The sequence below is a fragment of the Nesoenas mayeri genome (genome assembly GCF_963082525.1).
Source record: "Nesoenas mayeri genome assembly, chromosome: 24".
In the NCBI taxonomy this organism is placed as follows: domain Eukaryota; kingdom Metazoa; phylum Chordata; class Aves; order Columbiformes; family Columbidae; genus Nesoenas; species Nesoenas mayeri.
Window position 1 is genome coordinate 1,323,303 of NC_137546.1, and position 27,081 is coordinate 1,350,383.

At 41.6% G+C, this 27,081-nt stretch overlaps 1 protein-coding gene across 2 annotated transcripts in view; it reads right to left on the reverse strand.

Annotated features, from left to right (window-relative positions):
* PLCH2 (phospholipase C eta 2) overlaps positions 1 to 26,096 on the reverse strand; it is a gene marked incomplete at its 5' end in the record, with an annotated part of 46,929 nt that extends 20,833 nt beyond the window's left edge. Inside the window, 5 exons of one of the 2 annotated variants that reach the window (XM_080358798.1) lie at positions 106 to 276; positions 847 to 963; positions 1,506 to 1,762; positions 2,123 to 2,269; positions 25,988 to 26,096. In XM_080358798.1, the coding sequence (XP_080214924.1) occupies positions 106 to 276; positions 847 to 963; positions 1,506 to 1,762; positions 2,123 to 2,269; positions 25,988 to 26,096 (801 nt within the window). Of the gene's footprint in view, positions 1 to 105; positions 277 to 846; positions 964 to 1,505; positions 1,763 to 2,122; positions 2,270 to 3,449; positions 3,571 to 25,987 lie in introns of those variants that run through there. The other variant, XM_080358797.1, reaches the window with a different exon arrangement.
* Positions 26,097 to 27,081: the final 985 nt, after the last annotated feature.

A 27,081-nucleotide genomic window follows, 5' to 3' on the forward strand; every position in this document is an offset into this window, starting at 1 on the left:
TGCTCAAAGCAGGGTCAACTACAAGGTCACAGCACTTAGAGTGTTACCTAGCCTGGTCCTGAAACACCCCAAGGATGGAGGCTACACAACCTCTCCAGGTCCTACCTTCTGTTCAGTCTCCAGGAAGCGTCTCAGGTCATCTGCATCCAGGTAGTCCTTGTGGTTGCTGTAGGTGAGCATTAGCAGGTACAAATCGCGTCGTGTTGACATCATCTTATAGAAGGCGCAGAACTCATCAAAGCCCAGCGTGCCCTGGTTATCATCCGTATCAGCCTCCTGCATTACACAGCGATTCAGCAATGAGATACCAAACTGCCCAGCAACAGCCTCAACAAACTTTAAATAAGCAAACTCCTGCATGTGAAAAATCAATATTGAAATTAAATGCAGGCTGCTGCTGCCTGACATGGCTCCTCACCACGGCCTGCCAGAACGGACTGGTTCATTGAGCTGGTGCTTGTCATAGGAATGCTTTGAACAGCACTGAACCTCTGAAATGTATGTGTTAGTGCATAAGCCAAGAAACAACTTTTAAGGTCTTTTTTGTTCCATAGGGAACCCTGCTTGAAGGAGTTCTGTCTATAGCAATGAAGACAGCACGTCTTTATGTTATGTAACACCAGAAAGCACCTGGTGTAATGCCTTTTTCTATGAATAACAATTTATCTATGACGTGTTTCTGGAGCTCGCTTCAATTTACCAAATGGACTGTGTAGTATCTCTCAGCAGAGTGGAAACAAACCAGCTGCCGAAGTATTTACCATCTCTCCTATTACATTTCATCTTAATTCTCCAGCAGCTCAATCCTTGTTCTTTTAGAAAACAAAATACATTTTCATTTCTTACCTTAAACATTTGCTTGACTTTCTGTCGGGGTAGGTTCACATTCAGTTTGTGCATTAGCTGGAGAACTTCACTGATACTCAGGCTGCCGTCACCATTTTTATCTGCCTCATCAAACGTCTGCTTCAACCACATTGAACAGGAATTAAGGGACAACATGGAATATCAAGGGATATTTCTGAACATTATGTATAGGTGATTTTTTTCATGTCAGGAAAGACTGTATATGAGGCTGGGGATGAAAGAAAGTTCAAGGTAATATACAGCTCTACTGATCTTATTTCAGTAACAGTTCCTAGACTTGCTGTGCTCAACATGGAGCACATACTATTTACCCAGACTACTGCACAGAACTAACTTTGGAGCGAACTGCAATGCTGCATCACACTTTGGCCTGTATAGCCAAATTAAATGGACAGATTTGCACAGGGAGTAACAGATGAAAGAATATGTATGTGTGTTTTTCAGTCCATTCTAGTCATTCATCCCCAAATCTTGCCCAGAACAATCCTCTTCAAGAACTCCTCTCGGCCTCTGGAAACAGGGAATGCACTGGGAACCACTTTGAAGATTTGAGCCTAGCACATACATTTAGTCAAACAAATACCTGAAGGAATCCCTATGCTATTAATAGCTTTCCATCACTTGGAAATCTCTCAGATAGGATAAGGATATTGGTCTCTGGTCCTCTGGCGCTTTGAGAGGCTGTCTTCATCGCTGATCCCTGCCATCAGGTATTTCAGCCCTGTGATCCAGGTTCGTGCTTCCTCTCCACTGGAAGATACCAGGTCAAGAGATTCCATATGGTCTCCATAGTAGATGCTGAAGCAGCAGTTGGGATCGAAACTGCCATCGGCATAGCGCTGAAAGATCTCTGATTGCTTCCCCTCGCAAACCTCCTGAATAGAGTCAATGGAAACTAGAATGACAAAAGCACGTAGCTCATTAATGACTGTGTGCATGCCTGAAGCCGGACAGGATGCATTTAACCTGCAGGGAAATCCTGTAGTGAAAGGGCCCAAACCTCACACTGCAAGGTCCCCAATCCACATGGGTTTTGTCTGCAACACATTTACAACATGCTACACTACTGTGACCTGCATAGCTAACAAGAACAACTTAATCTTCATAAACTATTAAACATAAAATCATTTACTGCCCTTTAAATTCAAGTATAACATTCTTCTTCATCTCCTGTGAATGAACCAAATCCTTCGCGCTCATTCATTTATAAGGCAGCAAGACCCTGGGAAGAATCAGAAGAAAGGCTGACACTCACTTTTGGCTCTCTCATTCTTTCGAGAAGGTCTCCAGCGAATACACGACTTGTGCTCGTCCAGGTAATAGAAGCGGACCAGCCCTTTGGAGCCGCCACGCAGTTTGATCATCTGGGTACCAGCTTGCATGGAACTCATACATCTTTCCACTGACGAGAGAAACAAAGTGATACCACTAAGTCAGACTTTGCCCCCTTTACAATCGCCTTTACAGGAAGAAAACATATCAATTTTCTCATAAGCACCTTAAGTTCAGAAGCTCAGTTCTACAAATTCCCAGATAAGCTGCTCCCAGCATGTGAACAATCCTAATAAGCAAACTCAGAAAAACTGAATTTTAAAGCAGCAATATATAATAAAGCTTCACAAACCATGTATCCCTACAATTTGTCCTGATACAAGAAAAAAAAAAAAGCCAACTTCCTTGCTTACCGTTAGAATGATGTTCTAACGTCTGTTAATTAATCATTTAGGATTCAGTAGCGTTATTGTCTTCTAGGATTTTCTGGGTTTGATGTAAATGTGTGAAGGAGTGGGAGTATTTTAGCATGTGAGGATGAAAAGAAGTCAGAAGAATTGAGTCACTGGGTATTTTTACACACGGACCAGCTCTGTCAAAAGCTTCACAAGTTGAGGCGCCGCCGCGTAGCTCCGGCCCGGCCGCCCCTCTGTCACAGCACCATCACAGCTCGGCCCAGCGTTGCCCTGCTAACGGATTCTGACAAGACGCATCCTCATTGTACGCTTAGAACAACCGCTCTTCTAAATACCGTTTGCTGGTTTTATTACCTATTTAAAGAAAGGCTGCTGTGAAGCTCAGACAGCTAGTGAAGCTTAAGGGTTTTGCCATCACATATCAGTATTCAGAAAACAACCTCTCAAGAGCCCAGTGACCTACGATGGAAGAACACAGAGATTCTTCTCGATTCAAAGTCTAAAACCTACAGATACTGCAGGAAATACCAAATTGTTAAGAGATGTATGAATCCCGGCAGACAGCAAACCCACCTTACTGTGGGTATGGAGAGGGAGATGGATTCTATCTATACAACAGAAAATTTCAAAAGGTCTGCATCTGTCAAAGCATACTACTTTGCATTTACTTTTCCAAAGGAATGTAAAGAAATCAATAAAAATTCCAACTGAGAGGTTCTTGAAGACCAAAAGAACTGCACTAGCGAGCATGCAAAACAACATAGGACTATGCGTCTTAAGTTCTTCCTTCTTTGCCTTTCCTCTATTCTACTGCGAGACAAGATTTAAACACAAAAGCTTTCTAGAGGATACCATCTTGTTCAATAAGCGGCAGGTATTCAGCCTGCATCTTACCAACGTGGCCGATTTTCCATCTTGGAGAAGCTACGATGCTGCCACCAACCCAGAAAAACTCTTCAGCCAGACGGGCCACTGAGAACTTATTCTGAAGCAAGGGAGATTTTGAGGCATCCATGTCTGAGACAAATGGCAGCTTCAGAACTGAGTACAAGCACTGCAGACCTTAGTAGAGATCAGGATTCTGTAGCACACATTTTCAATGTAAAAATGTTATAAAAAAAAAAAAAGCGATAATCGGTGATTTCTAAAAATCCAGTGGTATTTTCTGGGTTGTTACAGAGCCATTTCACTCTAAATTTAGGCTCCTCCCCTGTCCAGATATAGAATATTAAAATCCCAACAAAATCCTTTTTATTCTGTGTGACGTACTGATATGTTGATTTTTGAAGCCTGGGTGGGTTTCAGTTCAACATTTTAAAGATGACGGATGATGGACACGGCCAGGGCCGTGAGGCAGGATGGCACGGGCAGGAATCCATGCTGGACAGAAAGACCTCCCGATTCTCCTGTTTTCCCTACCAGCTGCTAAGCATCCACCAAGACATTCTATCCATTTCCAGCTGTTGGCTTCTCCACGCTGCTTCCTCCTTCTGACAGCAATTCCTGCATAGAGGTACCCCTTTTATATACTTGATTATTAACAGAGTTGCAAGTCCCGCTCTTGCTGAGGGCACTAATTGCTCCTCAAAACCAACCAACAACATCCATTGCAGCAAATCAGTGCAAAGTCAGCAGTACAATCCATTCCCTCTCTGCCCTCCTGAGCCACCCTTGCCTTCCTCTGTGAACCGTTCCAGGTGCTCAACGCTCTTCAGTTTCTTCCCAGGTCCAAAGAAATAAAAAACAATCACATTTTCTTCTTGTACAGCTCTTCAAAACATCATTGTACCAGTCTCCATCTTTTCTCAGAAGGTTCTCCTCAGTATTTTAACGTATATGCCTGCTAAAAGAAAGAACATTTCTCTCCAGGCAGTAAAAGCTAGATACAATGCAAACACAGCAACACATGTTTGCTTGAAATCCCAAATCCATCATGCGCACTAATCCTAAAGCCGCGGTTCTGCCCTATCCAGTCAAGGGATTTGGGTGACACGTTACGGCTGAAGGAAAAAAAAAAGAAGGTTCAAAACCCAGTACAACAGTGCGTCCTCCTTTGCCTCTGCCAGCAGCCTCTTCCCCCTCACAACACACCGAGGAACCTCTCTGCAATGACAACAGCCCTGAAGACACCTGCTTAGGGCACCGGCCGCGCCACGGCTCCCAACACCCTGCACAGGAACAGGACAGGGAGGCGCTGGAAACCCACAGAGATCAACGGTGAGGATTCATTTCTAAAGAGCACCAAGTCACCACCTCGTTCTATTTGAAATGCATCCATTACACTCCAAACACAGAAATCTGTCATTTATGTTATCACAACCGCTTAATGTACATTAAGTTTTAAGTACAATGTACAATTGCTCCTGCCATCTGTGATCTGCACAAGGAGCCTAATACGCTTCTAGCTTGATGGGCTAAACACAAATTGCACGCTTAAAAACACATTCATTAAGTGCTTCCTACTCCTCCTTTCACAGTTTGAAAAAGCTTTAGAGTAGTTAACTCCACAGATGATTCACTCTCAATTAGAAGTTGCTTATTTCACCACTTATGGCCAGAGTCCTTCCATTCCATCACACAACCCCTCTCCCAGAGTTTAACCACAGATTAATTCCAAATTAAAAACAACGTGGGTCTGCACTGAGGGTCAACAGTGGCACTAAAGGCACTAATGACACTCCTGTCACAGGCTGCTCCCTATTCAAACACTCCAGCAACAGCCTCCCATTCTCCTAAGGCATCTCTCAAGAGTGATCTACAGATGACTGCAAAGTAATTGACATCAGAGGAGCAGGAAATTCTTCTGTAAAATGCTAAGAAGCATATATCTGTACAACAGAAAACTGCTACGCAGCACGCAAGAACCCATGAAATACTGGTCTAAAGATCCTAATCCTTTTTTCAGAGGAAGATATAAAATGGTCCAGAATGAGACTCGAGAAATATGAGTGAAATTACTCGCTCTGCCCCGTGCTTCTCTGAATTTCTTAAATAAATCAGTAAACAGCTTTGTGGGTAATTTCCATGCTACAGAAATAAGATCTTACATGGGGAGAATAACATTGTACCTCACGGGGAAGAGATATGACTAAACGTTACAGCTCTCAGTTACAAGAAGATGCAGTTAAGGTAAACTTCTGCAACAAGCCAAAAGCGTTGTGACTGTTTAGCTCCATTTTTCCTCTTGCAGCACTGATCAGAAGGATTCCGTGCAGTTCTCCAGGTTGTACATCTAACGAAATCTCAGCAGTCGGCATTGAATGTTCTAGACCTGTTTCAACATTCAAGTTAATGTTAGATTTTTAATCCAAAGACCACCCATAGAAGGTTAACTTAAATCCTTCTAGCTGGCACCAGCGATCCATCCTTCACGTCTCCTAAGCCGTGATCACATAAACAGAGAAAGATAAAATCTTTCAAACAGCCCCTCTGTTTACTGCTTATGCTGAATACTGGATAACAGTGTGGGAAAGCAACAGGAAACAACAAAGGGTTAAATGTGACACAATCCCCCTCCCAGCTCTTAAGCATCCTGAGCTCAGTACTTAGGATATAAGCCTATTGGGGTTTCTATTCTTGCCTCACTTGACATCCTCAGAAAAATCTTGCTCACCTGACACAACATGCAGATTAAAGACTTCTTTCCATAGCACTTTAAAAACATATTGTTCTCTGAGTGCAGCAAGGCTTTTCATGCCACAAAAAGATCTGCAAACCAACAGTGTTGGAGTCTGCAGGCTGGGCTGTGCCTTAGCTAAAAGGGAAACTCAGAACACTTGAGGAACAATGCTAGAATGTCAAAAGTCTTCCAAAAGAAGACATTTGCTTCAAGAAGAGCAGAAAAGCCAGACACCACCACAGAGAAAAAGAGCATCTTGCACAAGATATGGGAGCACAACATACATACAGTTTGAAAGATGAAAAAAGCGAACAAAGTGGAGATTCTCCTGAGACAAATAGCCTTTAAAGTAGAAGAGACAGAACTAGTAATTTTAATGGTGGAAATTTCAGTACATGGGCCAGACTCAGATCTCTCTTTTGTCCTTTGCACATCAGGATTCAAGCAAAGACAAACCAAAGCAGCAGCTCGAGGGGTAAATGAGACCCACAGTGTAGCAAGAAGCTTATCAGGGAACAGCACACAGATACAGCTGGTTCCCAGTTGAAGATATCACAGAAAATACTTCAGGTATGCTTAACAAACTGATTTTCAAAGTTCAATATGTTGATCCGCAGAGACATTAAACATTACAGACCTGACACTGTATCTGACCTGTAAATCCACACGGATTAGACTGGTAACCTCCAGCTATACAGTCCAGTTATCCTTGTGCGAATGCACTACAGACCCAGTTTACCAGATTAACAAACTAACCTCATCACAAGAAGCCCATTCCAAAATATGCAGAAACACATGGGCAGCAATTAGTGATACACGTATTAACTTCAATACAGGCATCACTATTCACACTGTTCCATCAATGCAGCTGTAGAAATATTATTAACCTTTTTCCACTTAAAACATGCACCACCTCTGAGATATTTCTATGGGTTTAACCTTCAACGACTAAAATATAATAACAATAGTCTGCTAACAAATTCTACTAAGAATTCTGATGCTGGTTTTGGAAAGGAAATTCAATTTCCAAGATGTTTTTAGTAAAAAGGATTTAAAAGCTACTTGAACTTCTTTTCTTGCAAAGCTGTAATCATGAAGTTTTGGTGACTGGAGAAAATCAGCATAAAATAAAGATTTTAAGACTACAAATGTTGCCCTAAGGTCACCTTGTTTCCAGCTTCTGAAGTGTAAAGAAAATGTCACCATACACTTAATTGAGGTAAGATCTTAAACTCTTTACATGTAAAGATCTTTCAGCACTTTACCATCTGTTCAGTGACATGGGTCATAAACACTGAAAGGGAGATTAAGGCAGGTTGGGAGGGAAGGAATCCATCAGTATTATGGAACTCCTCCCATGAAAACACCGCTAAGAACTCACAAATCCAAGGCAGAACTGGTACAAGAACACAAGGCAGACTGAAAGACACTCAGAGAAGACATCTGCTCCTGTCATGCATCACCACGAACTGATTTTAACTCAAACTTTGCTTTCATATTCGGGGTGAATTTTAATATATTCTGCCTGTAAAAGATTCAGAACTCTTCTAGACATTCCCTTCGTGTCACATACATTTAAAAAATATGACAATTTTGGTTAATTACAAGAGCATAAAGAAAAAATTCCTTTAATTTGTTGTGCAGTGTTCATTTCCCCTGTGCACTTGATCCTCTCACATCTAGATAAATGTTAAAAGGAAAATGTTATCCTACATTCATGAAAACCCGTGCAGAATTTTCCAATTAAATTATTTATACAAAACCTAAAAAGATATTTGCTTGATAATTCAGCTGAGGAATACAGCTGAGAACGTTAGTTCATGCTAAGGACTACAGAAGCTCTTTTCAGAGGCGTTATTTTGTGCAGGCTTCCTCCCCAGTTCCACTAATGTGATGCTGAATGACAGACCGGAGAGTTTCAGTCACCTTAACAAAACCAAGAATCCATTCTAGTATAAAAGGCTGATGATTCCGAATGAGCAGCATTTCACTGCATCTTATTTCTACTGGACTTCTTATCTTTTACTCTGTATTATAAATAATACCCAATTTACTCACATCAAAGACGACGCCACCACAGGAAGAAATGCATTAAAACTACAGACCAGATAATCTGTTCAGAACCACTGCTCTTCCCACCGTGTCCAAACACATCAGGAAAACAGCCAAAGTTTGCTCTTTGGATTAGAACAAAAATTTCTGACAAGAAAAGAGGATGCACACAGCCCAATTTTCTCCATCAAATCACTATACGTTCACTAACAAGCACGAGGAAGAAGCAAGCATGGTTTAATAGCCTTAGACTCACTTTCATTCCTCTGTACCCTAATTTTTTGCCAACAAGCAGGTAGAATTGCATAAGGAAAGCAGAATGTGCATTGCAGTAAATTTCAGATCCCTATTTAGAAGCAGGGAGGCACTTTATGTCATCGTTTCTGCTTGAGAAAAGTGGATTTGGTAAGTACTTCCACTGACGCAAGGTGAGAACCGGGCTTCGGAAAAACATTTTTCAATTACTGTTTACAAGTACAATTGACTGCACAAGGTGCAAGTCAATAAGAAATCAAGCCTGAAGTGTTTTCTGATGACAAAAATAAGCTTCTCCCCCCAACTGATCTGCCTTTTGCATAATAGATGCTTGATGCTCATTGCTCCTCTCACTCCACTGCACTCCCGCAAAGGCAGCCGGATATATGAGCTGCTTCAACCGAGTTCTGCTCAAATTTTTATTCTCCGACCTGACTATAACTAACCTAAACCTCCTGATAAATCAATGAAAGCAAAGCGGTTCCTCCCCGTCACCACATTTGTTTTCAAGGTGCCTCCAGCAGCTGGGTTGGAATGACACCGTCTGGCAGAAATGTGGACGGGCTGAGCGTCCCTCGGGCTCAGCACTGACTGCAAACGCAGATGAGCCTCAACAACAGCTCCGGGGATGATTCTCCAGGGAGATCCTCAAGCGAGAGCCTCTCTCTCTCTCATACCTGTTTTCAGAAGTTAGAAGCTGAACCTTGCTGTAGGAAGTCAGAAAGACTCTGGGTGACAAAATGCCTGCTCCACTGTACCTTCCTCGAGGACCCTGACTGTTTAAAGTACAAATGAATCCACAAGGGCACATCAGATTTCAGCGAAAAAAACTAGATGAGGAATCCCATGGGCAAGGCTGCTTGAAGGTAAAGGGGCCCAAGATAGTTGGTCAGTGTTCAAGGGACTGTTTCTACCGGGCACAAGATCAGAGCATCCTGACACATAGGACGTCAAGGAAGGGAGCCAGGAGACCTACGTGGCTAAACAGGGAATTGCTGGGTGTGCTCAAGGGGAAGAGGAGAGTTTATAGATCATGGAAGGAGGGGCTGGCTACCTGGGGAGAATATAAGGCTGTTGTCAGAGGGTGTAGGGAGGCAACTAGGAAAGCTAAGGCCTCCTTAGAATTAAAACTGGCGAGAGGGGTCAAGGACAACAGGAAGAGCTTTTTCCAATATGTGGCAGATAAAACTAAGAGCAGAGGCAATGTAGGCCCACTGATGAATGACGTGGGTGCCCTGGTGACAGAAGATACAGAGAAGGCAGAGTTACTAAATGCCTTCTTTGTCCACTCTGCCGGGGGCTGTCCTGAGGAGCCCCGCAGCGCTGAGGCCCCAGAGGCAGGCAGGACGATGGAGGAGGTCCCTTTTCCATTTTCAAAGCAAAAACATTTTGGTTTTCAGTCCTGAGACACTTCTGTTAGAAAATGCAATCAATACAAGTATGTTAAATGAAAATGTTTCAATCAAACTGTACCATTTCAATCAATCAAATCCAAAACTTGGGGTTTACAGCTTATGAAGATTTAAGAAAAACATCTCCTTTCCTTGGAACAAGAAAGAAATTTGCTCATAGTTTGTCACCATTCTCTCTAGCATCTTCTTAACTGAAACCCTGCATGCTTCCAGATCTCTGGATTCTATGCCAGCAATATGGCACAGGTAAATAGACCCTTAGGCCAAGTTTTAAAATACGCTTCAAGTTTTTTGCTCTTTAAATAAATATTGACAAAGCCTAAATACATCTCCCCATTTCTGCTTCATTCTTAACAAATCTCAATAGAAAACACTAGTTGATGTTCTCCTAGTCTCCTGATGCAGACTGAGACTCATTTACCAACCTTATTTGCATAGTTCTCCCAATCATTAAATCTGTCCCAGACTAGAAGTATTCTTGGATTTGATATTATTATTGTTAATAAAGAATATTCTTACCAAAACTTACAGAAAAAGCAATGGCCATTTCTATTTATAATAGAAGAATTTTCTACCTGATGTTCTACGGACATATTTTTTAAAATCTCTCTATAGTGAGACTCTTCCAAGGCAATTTGCTATCATTTTCACATTCACATCCTTCTTCAGTTACTGGAGCAGTATTTGCTGCAGTATTACTGGCTCCACAGGTACAGCCACACCTGTCTGCAGCAGCTTCTCGTTTGCTGAATGAACACCATTGCTTTAGCTTACTTTTAGTACACTAATAATAAAGACACAGAGGAGCCGAAATGAGAGTTAATGGACACCAGGTTTGGTTTCAACACCTAAACACCAAGTTAGATCCAAGCATTTTTCCACTTCGGCAAGGTTTTAATCTAGATATTATTTTTTCAGCCAATGTTACAAAAGAAAAGTGAACTTTATGAATGTGATGGCAAGATATTCACGAACATTAAGTACTCTGCTTGTTGAGAATACAGGGTTCCTGCTCTGCCTTCCCAAAGGCATGAAAGTGCTCAAGCAGCAGCCGGTGCACACTGAGCAGCCTTCCTGAATACACGAGTCATACTTCTTTACTTGTTGCATAACTATTGTCAAATCACATGCCTGAAAGGCATAAAATACAACATGCTAGAGACAAGCAACTATGCATTTGATTCAATTAAAATATATCACAGGTAAGGGTTTCTCTCTCTGGGCTTTTACCAAATAAATTGACAAGAATATAAAGCTTTTAGAAAAAATTAAAACTGGGTTTTTGAGAATTGGTCATGAATTAATACAATGTCTTAAGCCATAAGTACAGGAGGTGTGACCTCCAAGTTCAGATTGCAGAAAACTGCCCCAAAACTGTACCAGCCTGAGGCAGCTGAGAGAGGGCTGAGTCAGTCCGGCTGGAGCTGCACGGGGACGCGTTCCACCCCGAATGATTCTGTGCACCCTTCTTGTTTGAGGGGCAAAAGGAACTGTATCGAACTAGAGCAAACCACATATTTAAACAAATTAAAACAATACAGCTGACTCACAACAGTATGGGAGTCTTTTCTCTCTTCTAATGTGGGTAGCAGATCATCTACGGTTAAAAATAGAAAACCTTTCCTTATGGTGACAGCTGGCTCCTTAAATTAGCAGGAAAAGGACATGAACATACCTGGTGCACTCTTTGCACTCCCCATGCAGGAAGAAGAAGCTATGAGACATGCACCTATTATTTAAGGTTTGGTGGTAAGAGGAGGCAAAGGTATGGTACAGCAAAGGCTGCCTTAAACTGCTATATTTTATATGTTTTATGCTGCATTTTCAGCATTTAAGTTTGAATAACAGAAAACAAGCGTTCAAGCAAGCTCGGTAAACTATACTTCTCTTTACAGTGAAACTAATTACCCTCCAAAAGGTGGTTAAAATAAATTTTCCCCTTACCTTTATCTGGGCTGAGGCATTTGATGGTGCTTGCATCATCCATATTCCAGTGAGAGAATCAAGTGAACAAAACACCAGAGGAAGCAGCAAAGACCAAATGTACATCACTGATATTTCAAGAGACTCTTTCGAATAATAAGAAAAATAACACTGCACGTTGGTCTTTAATGTAGCACCAGAAGGCTCCTAAGGATGCTCGCTGCTCCTGCTCTGAGCCAGCTCATCTTTGATTCCCTGTGTAGTAGTAGATCAGGCGCTGCTGACAGGTAGAAACCCGCACAGAGCTCAATGAATGTTACCAGCCTTTCACTGCAACTCAAGTGTTCAGCCACCTGGGACAATCGCTTATTAACTCTTTGTTTCCCCACTCTCAGATAAGATCTATGGATGTATTTTGCTTCACTCCTTCAAAAAAGAACTGGGGGAAAAACTTGTGGATGCTAGGAAATAAACTCACTTTCAATTCCTCTGGGATGTATTTCATTCAGTAGGCATCAAGCATCAATGGGGGGCCACTGCATTTCAGAAGGAAGGCAAAGTATTTTTGATTTTAATGCCTCCTCTGTGTGCGCAGAGCATCCTGCATATTGTCAAAGTGTCCTCCCATACTTGCTTAACTTGAGAAAGTCTACAGTTACTGATAAAAATAGCTGTTCTCTTTGGACTTCTGTCTGATTTCTTTTCTTGACAAAGACCATATATTTCCCTCCTTTTTAACTTGCAAGGAAATATAAATGCAGAATTAATGGAAAATAGCCAGCACACAATGCACATTGTTGTTTGCTGTGTCCCAAAACACAACACACAAGAAGGCAGATGCAGATTCCTGAGTTCTGCCTAAATTCTGCAGGAGAATTCCAGTATCTTTATATGATGGTGCTACCTAAAATTTCCAAGCAGGAATAGTTCCTGTCTGTCCTACATACCACTGAAATACAAAGGATAAGACAATTTGTGCCTTTGAGAAACCTAAAATCTAAATAAGCAGGATTAATAAATGAACGGAAAAAAAAATTCTCTCAGTTAGAAAAGGCAACCAGCTGCATGGGGGCAGGGGAAGAAGGTTCACAGTGTCCTGCTCACAGTCCCCAGCGCTTCTGCTCTAGAACCCTCAGGCATTCTCCCGCATGGATTCAGCGGCGCTGCCGCTCCCCATCCCCAGCGCAGCCAGCAGAGTCAGCCCCACGTGCTGTTCTCCTTGTAACACCTCACTGCAATCCTGACCTACTTAAGCGTGTACGTGAGGTGCTGTGTAACGCTTACAATTACCTTTCTCCCACCCCATTCAGTCTTTCCAGACTAGAAATGTTGAGTCTCATTCATAGTTCCCAGTTGTTACAGATGGATTTTCCTCATGCTTTCATTCTTTATCTTCTTTGCATTTTAAGCATCAGCCAGTATCCCTGTGAGATTAAGATCTTTGCAATACCTGACACAAAACCCCTACAATTTTCATTTAGGCACGAATCCCATTGTTCTTACCGTCTAAGGAGTGATTTCAGAATTTGGCTCAATTCTATTTTCAGCAAAGCATTATCCTATTTGCTTACTCGCTTTCAACATTAGCGATGTCCCCTGAGATATCATCTCCTGAGCAACCCAGTGCAGGAGCACTTGAGGAGCACTTATTCCAGGAGCCTCCTGGGACATCATGTATTTACACCACATTACATTTGGGTTATTCCTATTGCATCCACGGCATTTACTTTTCAGGGCAAACACTGCGGCTGCTCTACTGCACCGTGCAATCTCAGGCTGACATAACGGACGTGGCAGTGGCAACAGCAGAAGGCACAAAATCCTGCATTCCTCAGGATGATTTCTTACATATAAAGAAATTATAAGCTGCATAATATGTTGAGATCTGGCAGTCATTATCCTTCAAGCTTTTGAAAGATATTATCATTTCATATAGAGTCTGCTTGACTACTGATACGCCACTTACTCAAGCACAATCAAGGACAATTCTCTACACAGAAAGCAATATAGTTTTCATGTGCCAGTAAATGAATTGCTATTAAAAGACTCCAGTCTTCACCAAAAGCAAGTTACAAACTAGAGTATTTTCAGGGTAAAATATACGCAGCAGCTGTATATATTCAGAATGCACACAGCAAATCCTCACTGGATCCAGTATTCCTTCAGTGTTTTCCATCCAATTTAGATTTGCATATCGCATTTAAATAAATTAACCTACCAGGTAAAACACATTTATGAAGGACATAGCATCATCCTGTGCACACGAGGGAAGGTGGGTTTCAGTAACAACAGATGTTACTGCCTGACGCAGGGGAGGAGCGTTACCACTTCTGGGGCCAAAATAAGGCAACAGGGAAATGAGCACAACAGGATCAGACTGGAGTTATGACAAAGCGGAGAATGGAACAGCCACAGCACCAGGAGCATTCCAAGTTACTTATCTAAGTAGAGTACTTTGCTCTCATTGAAGCCATCAAACTCCACAGCAGATAGCTCCATATTGCACAGTTCATGGCATCGCTTCAAGACCTTCTACAAATCAACTTCAACACACGTGGGTGTCTGTTCTTAAGTTTTTGTTCCCATAGTTACCAGTGTACTTTAGCACAGGAGAGAAGAGCAGGTGGCTAGACAGAGAACAAAATCACCATTCTTTTAACACAGGAAGAGTTGGGAAGTTTCAAATTAAGGTTTTATTGCCAAACGTTTACAGACAGCTCCCAAGACTTGCACAATCAGATCAGCAAACTCTAGGATCCTTCCATTCGTTTATTGTTCAGCGGACAGTAAATTCAACAACATCCAGTAAAACGATAAGTCTCCAGTTTTGCACCTGACGATGCCATGCGGTTGCACAATTAAGAGCAGAAATATGGTTTCCTCTTTTTTTGTAATTTGAAATACTCCCCAGGTCCCCTTGATACCTTTGCATGTGCTTTCTGCAGAAAAAATGTAAATAAGCCCAAGCACACTGCACAAGACAGATTTCTCGCAATAGAATTATCTTTGTGGGATAAAAACCAGTAAAAACAAACACCAACAGTCTGTTCAACCAAAATAACAATTTACTTGAAGTTTCCTATCAAAACTGTCACAGCTTGCGAGGTAATACCTTTTCCATTTTCAGCTAAAATAGAGGATAAAATGTACTGACATTTTTCTGGCATTGATGTGCTGCAAATAACAAGATGCTTTGCATTAATATGTTTTGTCACTTTTGGTATAATAAGATGCTGTGGTACTGTGTGCTGTCCATTACCTTTCAGTGTTGAGGTAGATGAACAAACCAACATCATTCCAGGCTCACTTACCCTCACTATGTGTATGGATCTCCTCAATCCCATTTCACAAGGTCACAAGCAGCTTTTACATTTAGCATCAGGTCACTAGTAAAATCCTGGACTATTGACCAGCTTCTCTAACGATACGGTCGCAGTGAGCATTCAGCAGGACCCCACTGCTGGGCTGTCAGTGGCAAGCGGGCAGGAATATGGAACACAAAGCACGGGAAGGACGGCAGCGAGAGATCAGCTGCTGAGACAGGAAGGGAGCAATATGATAAATGTGAGGAGCTGGCCACGTAATAACCCTATGAGTAAAGGTTTGCAAAAAATATCCTTTAGCTGAGCATCATGCTAATAATTGACACTATACTGTAAGCATCCACAATACTGGAGTTTAGGTAGGAATCCAGTTCACGGAACCAATATTCTGTGGGTTAGCAAATCCCTTTATTCCATTTTCCTTCTGCCGGCAGTGGAAGGGAGCACGCTCACAGCTCCCTTCCCTGGGCTTGGCCACGTTACTGCTTTGGACATATTTTTACCTACATCTATTGTCTCAGAGCTCTGTTTCCTCCAAGATTCCATGTCAGCGCTATTAGAGCTGTGGAAAAGGTGCAAAACAACCACGACCAGAAGAGAATCATGGCTGCCCAAACTACATGAATTGTCCTTATAAAGAGGTAATGACACACTTCATGATAAATTGCATCTTTGTTGTGTTCCAAAGGCAGGAGTGGAACAAAGAAACAAGTTAATCTTCTCATTTTTCAGAAAAGGAGAGAACATATGACATATATGACAAAACATGAGTAATAAGCAGCCCTTGGAAGTGACACCCATCCTGAGCCAATTCCATCCCCAACATCAAAACTTGTGATTTACTCAGTCACAACTATGGCCTGGATTTCCAAATGGAGATACGGTTTTCAGACAGTTGAGCCGTGAAGGGCTGAGAAATGCATAGAGAGGTGGTCTCAATTACTAATTAGTAACAGAAGACAACAGATGTTTGCATATATAAAAAGCAGCTGCGGTGCACTCTGCTCCATTGTTCCAAATAAACCCAAAAAGATAAACGCATTGCTCTGGATAAGCACTAAGGAGATGAAGCATTCATGCTTTGTTAAACTTTCCAAACACTCGAGGGTGTTTGAAATTATGTTGCATGTTAAATTTAAACAGATTTATTATCCACGTGTTCTGAATGTAATGAACACTTCAGTGCCTCCCATTTCCCACTTAAAAAATAGTAAATTCTCTAAATAGAAAACACACACGCATCTTGTGTAGGTCTAACAGAAAACCTTTAGTCAAATTCTAACTAACACACTTGGATGACTCTACCTGCTACCAAAATGAGAACAAAACAATTTGCACAATAAGGCCTCATATTGAGATAGTTGCAACTTTAATACAGATGATAAGGATGCGGCTACACAAGGAAATCGGTATGGAGTGTGGAAATCATCGTTCATTAATTGCACTAAGTTGGACTCTGGATACTTATTAAGATGAAGTAACGCACCTTTCTGCACAGTAGAAAGGCATTTCAAAGCAGAAGTTATTCCAGAGTACTTTACCTTTTGTAACACATATATTAAACGCCCTAAGCGGGTGGTATGGGGAGAAGGGTGCAATTTCCAGTGTCGGATTTTCAGTGACGAACACTCCAAAAGAGATACCAGAAGTCCTGCTTGAAAATTTCCGGCTTGTTTACTTCCTAGCGCTCTTCTTATGCAATGCTTTAATTTAGACTATCCTGAGTACAGGCACAGAATTAATGAGGTCAGTGAAGAGAGACTGCTAGCCTGGTTCCTACACCTTTAAATACTTCTTTTACTGACAGTTCAACTGTTACTCCGCTATTTTTAAATTGGTCTCAAACTCAAGACGCAGGGGGACAAGCCCCTCACCAAAAACGCCACTGACCAGAGGCCAACATCCTCAGCCAGGGAGATTCTCCCCCTTTTCTCTACAGCTTGTTTACTGGATTGTTAAGCATTCTGGCATCAAATAGATGGGGGTGGGGAAGAAGATGAGCTGCCACATTTCTAAAATTAGCATCTTCTGTCTCTGAGAAGCCTGTGGAGATTTAAAAAAATTAGGTTTCTCTGCAAGATGCAGAGAGTTGTGGAATTTAAACTGTGTTACACAGCTAAAGCCCTAAGCTCTCTTTCATATCCGAAAGCTACTTCACCTCCCCTTTCCTCACCCCTGCTCCCAGCTGTCAGTCAGAGACTAGAACCACAAAATACACAGTCCAGCCTTTGTTGCTAAAAGCTGAGCTTAAAGGTGAGCAATGGCCTTGAAAATGTCTCCTCTTTCTGTAAGTGAAACTCGTCCCCGACACCCCAGTGAGTTTAGTCTCTCCTCACTGTCCACAGGCCATGGCTTCTTCATTCTTGGTAATAAATTATGAATGCCCCCACATACGCATCTGTTACTCAAATCACCAGCTAAATAATGTATGAAAAAATGAAGAGACTCTTCTGAGGGGAGAGAACTGTGGGGGACTAAACTTTGAATCATAGTGCTCCAGCAGCAAGCATCAAAGCTTTACTATCAGGTCTGACCCCAGTTGGGTTTTATTTTTTTAAAAGGGTTAGAACTCAACCCTTATGAACATGAATGGCTAAACAGCAGGGGCACGGCATGAAAGCTCGCCCAGAAACGCATGCAAAGAATAAAACCCCAAATGAAGAAACTTGCTAGAAGCACATGGGTATCAAAGGTCTTCACTATCTTGTACCAGTCTGACCTGGGACAGGAGGTCACAATTGATAACTTTCACCAGAAATATATTGGCAGTTAATTCCACAAACAGAGTGTTCTGGTTCAAGAGGACTGATGCAAGCTGAAAATACACAGCCTGCAATTAAAACAAAAGGTGAAGGAAGGCTGCTCAAGGGAGTTTCTAAACTTAGAATTACAGAAATGCAGAATAAAGGCAAGTGACAAACCCTGACAGTATCCAACTTATCAAACCACAGCCACGCCTATTAAGATCACAAATGTTATTTTCAGTAGTTCATTATATGGCAAATTTCTAAACACATGTGCAAATAATTTATAGTTTCAGTTATGTGGAGACCTTACTGCTGCTCCTGGCAAAAAGAATCTGCATTAAATTACATCTGCAAAACTGTATTTCAAAACAATACCTTTGGAAAGGGGCAGAAGGGAATTAACATACTGCATTAGGCTGTATCTCCATGTAAGACAACCAAGGTACATTCCCGGAACATCCAATTAAAGCTTGTTAGACCAAAGTTTGAATGAATTTGAAGGGAACCAAAATTTGCTTAACAGATCAAAGGATGAAGGAAGTGTCCTAGTGTAATGAAGAGAAGGAAAGGGGAATTAGTTTCATCCTTGGATGCCTTATCTGATTACACTTTGTACCCAAGGAGTCAAAGTATCCAGTATTATCTGGAAGCACTTGTTTTAGACAATCTGATGCATTACTAAGGATACCTGATCATTAGCTGGCACGCTGAATTCCCTCCCAACAGTGTATACACAACCAATTTTTCCTTCATCCACATGAACTGGCTGAGCTTGGCAGCACTTCTTTCTGTTTCATCCTGTCAATGCAAAAAGTTGTGCCAGTGCAGGCCAGTGTCCTCCAGGCGCCTGCCAAAGTATCTGATCCACTGAGAGCATGAGCACCACTTGTCCAGGTGCTGAACACAGGTAAAACATTGATTTCTCCATCATAAAAATGAATGGAACAATCTGCCACCGCACCATCTCTTGTCTCTAAATTGTCTCGTTATGCTGCACGTTTGGCAACAAAATATAGCGTGGCACCTTCACAGCTCCCTCACACCTTAACTTTTATTATTGATCAGAATAAAGCTTGAGGAAAAGTAGGAAATCTGCATATCCGGGATGTAATTTGAAGTCAGTCAACTTGTACTGAGAAGTAAAGAGCAAACTGCACACAGTACAGCTGGTCAAGTCACCTGAATTCACAGTAGGACGGAAAATCAGGTTCCAAACCAGACAGTAAAGAACACAGCCCAGACTCCGGCAAAGTCACTCTGATACCAAAACTAGATTTACGGAACATCACAGCCATGATACACAGTGCAGAGAATACAGACTTTACCCTTATCCTACATACCTGCAAGAAGCTACTACTAAAAAACCCTCCCACCAGAGGACTAACCATAAGCATGTCAATATTACTGTGGCAAATGCATGCTAGAAGAGAAGGTTATATAAAGCCCACAGAGAGAAGAAAAGTGCAAGAACAGAACTGTTCCACTGGAAGAATATCCCTAAGGCCGCTGTTTCTGCAGGCACAGAAAAAACAAGGTAGCATTACAGCCTGCAAGACAGTTAAGTGGTCGCTCAATAGAGTTTAGATTAAACTCTAATCTCATTTAACATTTGAGGACCTGATTTGTGCAGCATCTGAATGTCTGCAGGTGCTTTTAACAGTTAGATGCATTCCATGTGTTCACTGTAATTTACTTGTCAGTCATTTACTTGTCTAATTATCTACTCAAAATGGCTCATCACACAGGTACCTGAGGTGTTACAACCATGATTGCAGATGTGATAGCTTCATCCTCAAACAGAATAACGGTACAGGTAACACCATCCCCTCTATACAAATATGTGTTGTCAGAAAACATGCATATACAGAACCACCAACACCACACAACACTTGAGAATAAATTCAAGATCTAAACACGTTAATGGCTTACATGAACTATGTACCACAGAGATAAGAGTGACTGCACAATCAAAACTGATCAGCATAACCCACAAGAGCAAAACTACCGCATAATCCCGGAGAGAAAGCAGGTACACCAGCACTGCGGGGCAGTTAGCACAAGGGATTCTATTCCAGATGGAAATTATTAATGAAATTAAGAAATGATGCGTAAAGTTTAGCGCACTTATTCAAAAGCCCACCTTCATTTCCTCCATCAGCAAAGTTTGCAAGGTGCACTTAAATGTAATGTCTATAGCTCGTGAAACTGCTCTGAAGTAAACAAATTTCTCAAAGAATTATAAATTGCTCTATCTTTAGCATTACCATTTCCCTGAACCAGTACATATTTACAGTAAGTGGAATGGATTTTCATTTACTTAACAGTCTTTTTATTCATCTAGATACTATGGTCATAATTAATAAAATCTGATTGGTTAGAGATAAAAGAGCTTTTGGAATGACTGTGTGCTGATAAGGTCTAAAACAATATTATCCCCTAAACGAGCAGGGTTAAGTAGCTAAATAAATAGCTCTGGACAAGTGGGAAAAAATGAAGCTTAATGTGATGTTATCAAAGTACTACTGAAACACAATTATGCCCACAAGCACCAGCACCATTTATCCTGTAGTTAAAATTCTACTGTATACAGTAAAAAGAATAAATCCACCTACTGTGCTTCTGTGGTGGGCTTCCTAAAGCCATTGTCTTGTAGGAATAAGAATATTTATTTATCAGTTGCCTATATTAGGATGTAAAAACAGTCAGCATTTTCCCTTCGTCTCGCTCCCTCTTCTGCAAGTGCCTCTTGCTGTTCGCGTGAGCAGGCAGTTTAAATTTCATCCTGTTTATCAGCTCAGTCACTGAGGAATCACTGTCAGTTCCTGATGGTACAAGCTCCTTTACTGTACACAACACCCAAAGAAGCGGGGGAGAGAAAAGATGTAGGATTTTATCTAAACTACTTTTTGCTGGAACAATTAACTCTTAATTGGCTGACACCTCCTCCTTGGTACCTCTAGTGTCAGCTGACACTGAAACATCCGTTCCTCTAAGGCAACAGGGAATTCTTCGTGACAGATGTTTAATGCTCATGCTCCTTTTTCTAACATTTCCTTGGCTTTTCTCTTCCACTGCTTAACAAGAACCTACAGACAGACACCATCACAGCCCTGATTTCTTACAACCATATGAGGTGTCCCTTTTCAATTATGCCAGAGTGAATAAGGCTCACAAATCCCATGAACTTGTTCAGTTTACTGTTATCCCCAGTCACTCACGGCTTCTAAAACTTCTAGGGATCTCTAACAGAGATTTATTCTCCACCAACTAATGCTTGCTGCTTCTTCAGGCAGAGTATTTTAAACCTCTAACTCTGATCATCCAAAAATAACAGAACAATCATTTGTAAAGAAAACAAATTCACCTTCATCCCTAAACACTTAAGTTTGCAAGGTAGCAGAACAGAATCACGTTTGTTCCTTTGCTGTGAATTTACAGTCATGTAAGACAGGACGATTTTGCTCCACTTTTCTCAATCAGCTGTTCTAATGAAGAAACACCATTTTGGTAACATCACCCCATAGCCAGTTCAGTATGACCAACCAGGACTGCAAAGGTTTTCCCAAGTTTAGTGTTCTCCTGGGAGTACTATATGCTGGGTAAATATTTGCATCTCTAAAGAAAGAATTTAGCTTTTTAATCCTTGCCCACAGTAAAACCTCTCCAATGCAAATTTTCACCTACAGCTGCATGAGAAAAACGAGTCAGAAGAACTAGATTTTCCTAACTAACCATTTTCCTCTGAAGGGCAGCATCTTGGATTAGGCACAAACCAACCTTTTCCCCCCACCACCTTCAAACAGTACTTTGTTGTCCACCTATTCCTTATTTCTGCTACTACCTTGTAGAAATGAAACCTGTTCTGCAATCATGGATCTGGATGTTAGTGCTTCTAACAAAACGGCTATTTTGAACTTTCATTAAGCTCCATTTCTTGAAGTTTAAGCTTGGATGGCAGCACAGCCTTCTGACATGTCAGCCACTCCTCCTAGCTTGGTGTCATCAGCAAACTTGCTGACAGTCACTCTATTCCCTTGTCCAAATCATTGATGAATATATTGAACAATCCCGGCCCCAGCACTGCACTGGATCCAGGCCTCAACTGGACTCTGCCCTATTGACCACGACTCTCTGCCTTCTTCCCTTCAGCCAGTTCGCAGTCACCTCACTCCCTGCTCATCCAGACTCACTCCCTCAGTTCAGCTGTGAGGATGCTGTGGGAGGCTGTGTCAATGCCTCACTCAAGTCAAGGGAGATCACGTCCACCGCTCTGCCATCATCCATCCACCTTGTTATGTCCTCATAGAAGTCAATGAGGTTGGTCAAGCACGACTTCCCCTTGGTGAAGACATGTTGACTGCCCTTAATGACCCTCTTATCCCTGATATGCCTTGAGATGGCACCAAGGAGAAGTTGTTCTATCAGTTTCCCAGGGATGGAGGTGAGGCTGACTGGTCTATAGTTACCCGGGTCCTCCTTCTTGCCCTTTCTGAAGGCTGAAGTGACATCTGCTTTCCTCCAGTCCCCAGGCACCTCTCCCATTTCCCAAGACTTGGCTGGTTCTGAGGCAGCATAAAACTTTCCAAACCTGCATTCGACAAGGATGAAGGGAACGTTTGAGGGCTATGTAAAGATGAGCACATATGCAGTGCAGTCTGCTGTGATTTCTCTCTTTCATAGGAAGCCTGACTAGTACTGGTCATACGTGGTACAAGAGCCATATTGACCCATCATATTTTTGTTCACTGTACTGTTCACAAGAACTGTCTAATAACCATGGTTATATATAAAAATATAACTTCTTGTTCCAAAGTCTCCTCTCCTTTTTAGTTCTGTTTGTGCTCATGACGCCAGCTTTGCATTCGTGCATTTGTCCAGCAGATGGCAACAGCAATACAGACAGACTATTGTATTAGCACATTCTTATCCTACCCTCTGGAATGTGTGTGCAAACAGCACTATTTATTCTGCTTGAAGTGTCCCATTTCCCACTATATACTACTAAAATCTTGACAGGCAGCAACAGATATACAAGAGAAAGAGCACTTCTGAATGCCTCAATGTTCACGCCCCTTCCGCAAATGAAGTCGATAGTGTTAATTATTAATACTGTTAATACAGTGCGTCTTTTCAGATTTGATTCAGACTGCATCGACAAAAACCAAACCCAAACCAGCAACCATTCTCCAGTCATTCAGCAATACATGCAGAACTAGCAGAACCACAATATCAGTTCACATTTTATCTTCAACTGATGGGCAGTTTCACAGCAATCTAGCGCTAATTCAGGTCACTTTCAGACAGATGATGCCAATCCATATAATAGCAGTTGTATGACTGTTCTTCAGATAAAATATCACAAAATGGTTTGGGTTGGAAGGCACGTTCAAAGCCCATCCAGTGTCCCGTGCCGCACAGGGCTCTGCTTATGCAGACCGGCAGCGTCAGACCCCCGTGCTCAAGGCCATCTCAAGTACTTCTCCAGCCTAATCTGATGGACCAGGTATCTAAGCAAACAGGATTTTGCATGTCTGTGCACAACACTCTTTCATCAGATTACAAGGAAAAAGTGAGCCCATACATGCCAGAACATATCTGAAAAATAGAGGATTACCAAATTTGCCATATACCTCCTTGATTTTGGACTTTCCCAATGCTGCTGTAATAAGGTCGAATCACATTATACAGCAAAATTATGTAAAAGTTAATTGCATTCCACTCAGATTTCCTTTTTACATAGCAATCTTGTTCCTCATCCATGCACAGCCTACACAGAAAAGCGGAGTTCTTATTCTAGAAAAAGCAACAGCTCTTGAAAACCGTCTCAACTGACGAAACAATGGGACCAAACAATCAATTGAGGATTTATTTAACTGCATGGATTTATTCCAACTAATGATTTAACTCTCTAGCTCCATCCATCCTTAAAGATTCTTGCAGATATATTCACCCAAATGAGAAAGCTGAAGTGTTACATTTGACAGCACAGGTTACTCAAGAAACTCAGCAGTATTACGATCACTTCTGTGTACGTCACTTAGCGTTTATTACAATAAAAAGGCAAAATAAGATAAGAGCTGTTACTGCACTCCACAGCATTTCAACTGACTCACACAAAGAGTTAAGGAGGGAATTTAAGAACAAACTCAAGTGGGTGTTCTGCACAAGTGTGCAAAGGGATTCCTGAGCGGCAGACCAGCCTTTGTTCAGGTTCAGACCCACTCTCACTGGAATGCTGCAAGTGCTGCCCAGGCACAACCAAGACTTTCTCTCCCTCCAGCTATTTCTGCCATTTCTTTGCACTTCGTCCTACCTACGCCCACTGATTGAGCTTTATGGATAGAAGTATATAATAGACAATTCTTGTTCAGAAGGCAACAAATTAACATGCATCCTACAGATAAAAAGTTTCCTGAAAGCCAGTTTATATGATATAGCAATAATTGGAACATATTATCTTACTTCTGTAGTGTCAGGAAACACACAAATGATGTAACACACCTATTAATATTTCACCTCTAAACTTCTGCACTATTCTTTTTCAAACCTCTTGCAAACCAATTGATGAGAAAGAGCTGAAAAAACTAATCATTGTTGGGGCAGCCTGCAGGTGAGAGGTAGGAAGCAATTTCTGTAAATATTTATCCTTTTCTATTGGCACACCATAACAGTGTTGGGGCAAACTTCCTCAGAGTCCTGTGTTGAATACATGAAGTTCTGATTAAAATCTTGGGCTAAATCAACCAGCTCCTCCTCTTTCAGATCTCTCCTGTAGCACACGTTCATCTGCTGCAGACATCAGTTACACAATTCCTCCTACCCCATCTCCAGTCAACACCTGATATGCAGAATCCTATCTGTCATCTCCAGAGCTTCCTAAGAGAAGAGCTGATTTTCCTCTGTGCAAGCTGTCAACGCTCAAAAAAAAAGAAAACCAGCTAACAATGGTTATTCTTTGAGCTCGGTATCTCTCAGTTCAATTCAGACAACATCATGGCACAGAGCCACAACCCGAGGCACTATAAATCCTGCTCTTCTCAGCTTCAAGACAGATTTTCCAGAAGCACTTGAAAGAATCAAGGAAAAAAGTTGCAATCAGTTTTGACAGACTCATCCTATGATACTGATGTACATTTTTAAAATATATTGCCCTCAAATGTTTTGCTTTGAGAAAGCAGTTAGGTTGCATCTATTTATTTCTGTAAGGGCACCAATGTTATGATTCTTCAGCAGATCATGGATGATATGCACATCACCCGTGGTTTCAAAAGCAGATAGGCATGTACCTCCAAATACGCTTACTCATCTTTGAAGACATCTTAAACTTCACGTACTTAGCAAAGCAACAAGTGAAACATTCCCTGCCATGAAACAGTCAGTTGAAGATCAGAAGGGATTTTATGGGAAATGTACATACCCCGGTTACGCCACAACTCAGACAGTGATTCAGAGCCAGTTTGTTACAGACGTAAACTCATGCTGTTTGAAGGTCTGGTAAATAAGAGCACTCTTATGATGTCCTTCCAACCTGTGAGTTTTGCCATGTCTCCATTTTTTTGCTATACCATTATTATCTATAGCCACAAAAGGCACATTAGGTGAGGGTACTATTTGTATTTTTCCTTAACTTGGAGTAGAAGTCAGTTTCCCCAGTGCAAAAACACTCCAGTCATTTAATTCAAGTATCAATGTCACCAGTTACATGAAAATTCACTGCCTATATGAGGTTTTTACAGTCTCACAGAGGCCACCAACGACTGGAACAGTTCAAACACAGGTCAGAGTAGTGACACTGTTTGCCCGTTTCGGTGTTGTGGGTTTTTTTGGCGTGTGTGTTCTTTGTTGTTGCTTTGGGGTTTTGGTTTGTTGTTGTTTTCCTCCTTGTTTTTTATTTTAAATAAACTTCACCCACACTCTAGTCATCATACCAACTACACAGAAAAAAAGGACTGAGGAATATACAAGCACAATTCCCTCAAACAAATGTAAGGAACACCAGAGGCACCATACGAAATCTCAATAAATAAAAGTAAGTTGGGACCAAACAAAAGTCTTTTCAATACCAAGCTACCATATTAAAGGACAGTAACCTTTCACTTACCTACTGTGATGAAGTTTGCAGAGAGGAAACGGAAGCTGTTTCCATCGTGGAGCATGAGTTCTCTTTGTGCCAAATCCCCTGCTAGAGATTTTGGAGATGTCAGAGCCATTTCAGGCTTTCAGAGCAGCCCAGCAACTGTGCTTGCTCCAAGTCAAACAAAGTGTTTCAGAGATATCTGTAGAAAGATTCAGCCGAGTAACAGAACTGAGAAAAATCAAGAATTTCAGGATGTTGCTGGCTTACTCCAGAAGTCACGGCAAGTGCCTTCTCTGGAATTCCACATTCAGGAGACTGTTCTGGTTTAATCCTGCGGACACATATTCCATGCATCGAAGAACAGAATTTATAGTATCCATGCAGAGAAAGAACTACTGCTGAGCTCAGTCGTGATAGAATGATGCGATGGTCATTCCCAGGAGCACAATAGTTACAAGTATTCAGCGCATCTTCCCAGGGCCTCTTGCATGTTGCAAACCTAGAGAAGATCATTTTTTATAAACAATGGAAATTGCTTTAAATTTCATTATACAATATTCACTACAGGAACATAGCTAGATGACATATAGGAACACAAGTAGATGACATACAATGGACTAAGCTCGCAGTTGCTTACACCCAGATAGCTCTTCATACAACAGAAGGCACCGACTCGTCTTTCCTTCACCCCAGTATTTTCTGACATCATAGAAAACTATGCTTTTGCCAGCAGCAGCTTCTCCAGAAGCCAAACTGCTCGTGCTGGGTTTAATTCCTACATATATATACACACACACTTGATATATACACATATGATATATGCACATATGCTTACCTCGATCATTTTATATAATAAGGGAACATATCAGCTATATTCCCAAAGGATAGCTTTGAGAACTAGCTGCTGTGATGTTGGCTTGTCCAGTCAGTTCTGTGTCCTGCCCTTTAAAGTTCTTTTCTCCTCTTACAGGCCATCAACTGTCTCCATACTGCATCTCTTCCTCATTGCCTGGCACCCTTCTTCCCTTTCCTCACATGTCCTGCCCACTGGCTAAAGACGACTCACCTTGCCAAAACTTTCTGACAGATACCTTCCTCAGAGAAATAAGGAAGAAGAG